This window comes from Austrofundulus limnaeus, unplaced genomic scaffold (assembly GCF_001266775.1).
Source record: "Austrofundulus limnaeus strain Quisiro unplaced genomic scaffold, Austrofundulus_limnaeus-1.0 Scaffold23, whole genome shotgun sequence".
NCBI lineage: Eukaryota > Metazoa > Chordata > Actinopteri > Cyprinodontiformes > Rivulidae > Austrofundulus > Austrofundulus limnaeus.
Genome location: NW_013952425.1, coordinates 3,553,289 through 3,555,482, shown reverse-complemented (window position 1 = coordinate 3,555,482; position 2,194 = coordinate 3,553,289). Strand labels below are relative to the sequence as shown.

Sequence of the window (2,194 nt, the reverse complement as noted above, 5' to 3'; positions counted from 1 at the left end):
GTGTGAAGTGCTTTGAGTGTCCTGGATGGATAGAAAGGTGCTATATAAGTACAGTCCATTTACCATTTACCTTCTCCTCTCTGTCAACGCTCTCTGGTTTCATTTAAAAGAGTCGATCATCAGATATTGTCCAAGATTAACCTTCAGGGTGGATATAGCTCGAGGACCTATCCAAGTCATCATTTACCCAGAATGCTTTGTGTGTAAATAAAATGGCTCCGTCCGTGTTAAAATATATTTTTAAAAATTTAAACAGCCTACAGTATTTTACAGTCTTTATTTTACAGTTAAAATATATGTTTATCAAACAAAGTCTAATGGTACAACTAATCAGGGATCCCTGCTGCTGCTTGTTCAGGGTGGTAGTGGCGATCAGGAGGAGGTTCCCTCTCCAGCTACAGACACCGTGGAGGTGATTCCTGGCAGCCAGCTGCTGTGGAGGATCACACCCAGACCAGCCAACTCCACCCAGGTCCTGCTGAGCCTCAGATGATCAGTTGTCCTAAAAGTTTTTTTGCATTTTAAAACCCCGTCTTATTGTTTMCCAACAGATGTACAGCTTCACATCGTTTGCCATGCAGCTGAACGAGCTGTACAAAGAGATGGAGGGAGTGATTCCTCCGACTGACTGCAGGCTCAGACCTGATATAAGAGCCATGGAGAACGGTGACATTGGTGAGGAGTATGTGTAAATAAACAGTCAGTAAATGTGCTCCAGAGGCCTATTGCCTGTTTAATCTAGGATAAGAGATTGAACTGGGCTTTTGGTGTAAATCTGAATTAATTAAGCCATGAACCGGTTGCATGGGAGGGGAAGCATTTTTTTTTTTCAAGTGGATCTTATTTAATCTTCTACGCAGTACACAGTCATTTTACTACAAAACCGGTTCATCTAACCAAGTCAGCAAAAATTTATTTTTGATCTTGTTTTGAGACAGATGTACAGTACTAAGCAAGATCAGAATATGTTGGATTATTGAAGTGCCTGTGACGTGCATATCCTTCAAATACAAAAAATCAAAGAAAACAAATTTGAATTTAAGTAACTTGACACAATACACAGGATTTTACCCATTTTCAACAAACCTGGCATCTTTTCTTTTAAACGTGGCTCAACCAAAGTGAAACAGGAAATGACGTCAAAGGGGAACTGTTTAATTAAAATGAACACTGTGGTCCTTGTTTATTAAAACTATTATTTGAACTCAGACTCTTCTTCATTTCTCTTTGATAATGTCTCAAAATAATTTAAAGAAAAATCAGATTCTCTACAGTCTATGTCAGGGGTCTGCTACCTTTATAATCAAAATAGACATTTCTGCTGCTTGGCTCACTAATAAAATGTGTCCAGAGCCAAAAAACAAGCTACAACTGCATTTATCAACTGGTGGTCCGTGGGCCTTTTCGAGGCCTGCTTGAGAACCTTTATGGCCAGTACAGGTGACATTATAAAACTAAAAAAATATACTGTGAATTTTATTATTTACTATTATTTTTACACATCAGGACGAATGGAAAGACCATTTTCATGTAAACAAGAAAAAAATATATAATAGTTTATAAAGAATTTCAGAAAAACTAGTACAACTGAACTATTCAGCCTTTTTTTTCTAATTCTTATTATTATGTAGTCGTCAAATTATTTAAAGGTAATTCTGATGGATTTAAGAGAAAGATCATAGAAAGAAGTTCACTTAAATACATAACAGGCTAGCATGTTTTACTTAGCATTGATCACATATTTGCATACAAATTGATTTTTGTTGTGGGTATTAAAAAACAAACAAAAAAAATTCTGTTATGTTTGGCCAGATTTTCGAAGAGCCACTGCTGAGGGACCAAAGAGCCACATGTGACCCCAGAGCCGCAGGTTGCAGACCCCTGGTCTACATATGTTGTTAGTCATTGTAGCGAAATCTCTGTTTACATGCTGACATTCCCCTTTGCCATCACTTCCTGTTACTTTCATATGCAAATATCTCAACAACTGTTCATCTCAGGGATGTGGATTTGTTTTTGGAAAACTGTATATTATCAATGTTATCCTTCAAAAAAATCATTCATACAGTGGGTTGTGAAAGTTTGGGCAGCCTTGTTAATTTTCTTGATTTACCTTTATAAATCATTGATTGTTTGGATAAAAAAATCTGTTAAATATTTCATTTCGGGGACAAACTCAGTGATATTTGAGAAG

At 36.8% G+C, this 2,194-nt stretch overlaps 1 protein-coding gene across 1 annotated transcript in view; it reads left to right on the top strand.

The window, feature by feature from the left end:
• The window catches only part of LOC106514885 (oxysterol-binding protein-related protein 1), a gene marked incomplete in the record, with an annotated part of 104,287 nt that overhangs the window by 92,154 nt on the left and 9,939 nt on the right, over positions 1-2,194 (top strand). Inside the window, 2 exon segments of the mRNA XM_014004417.1 lie at positions 359-472; positions 552-675. Of these exon segments, the coding sequence (XP_013859871.1) occupies positions 359-472; positions 552-675 (238 nt within the window).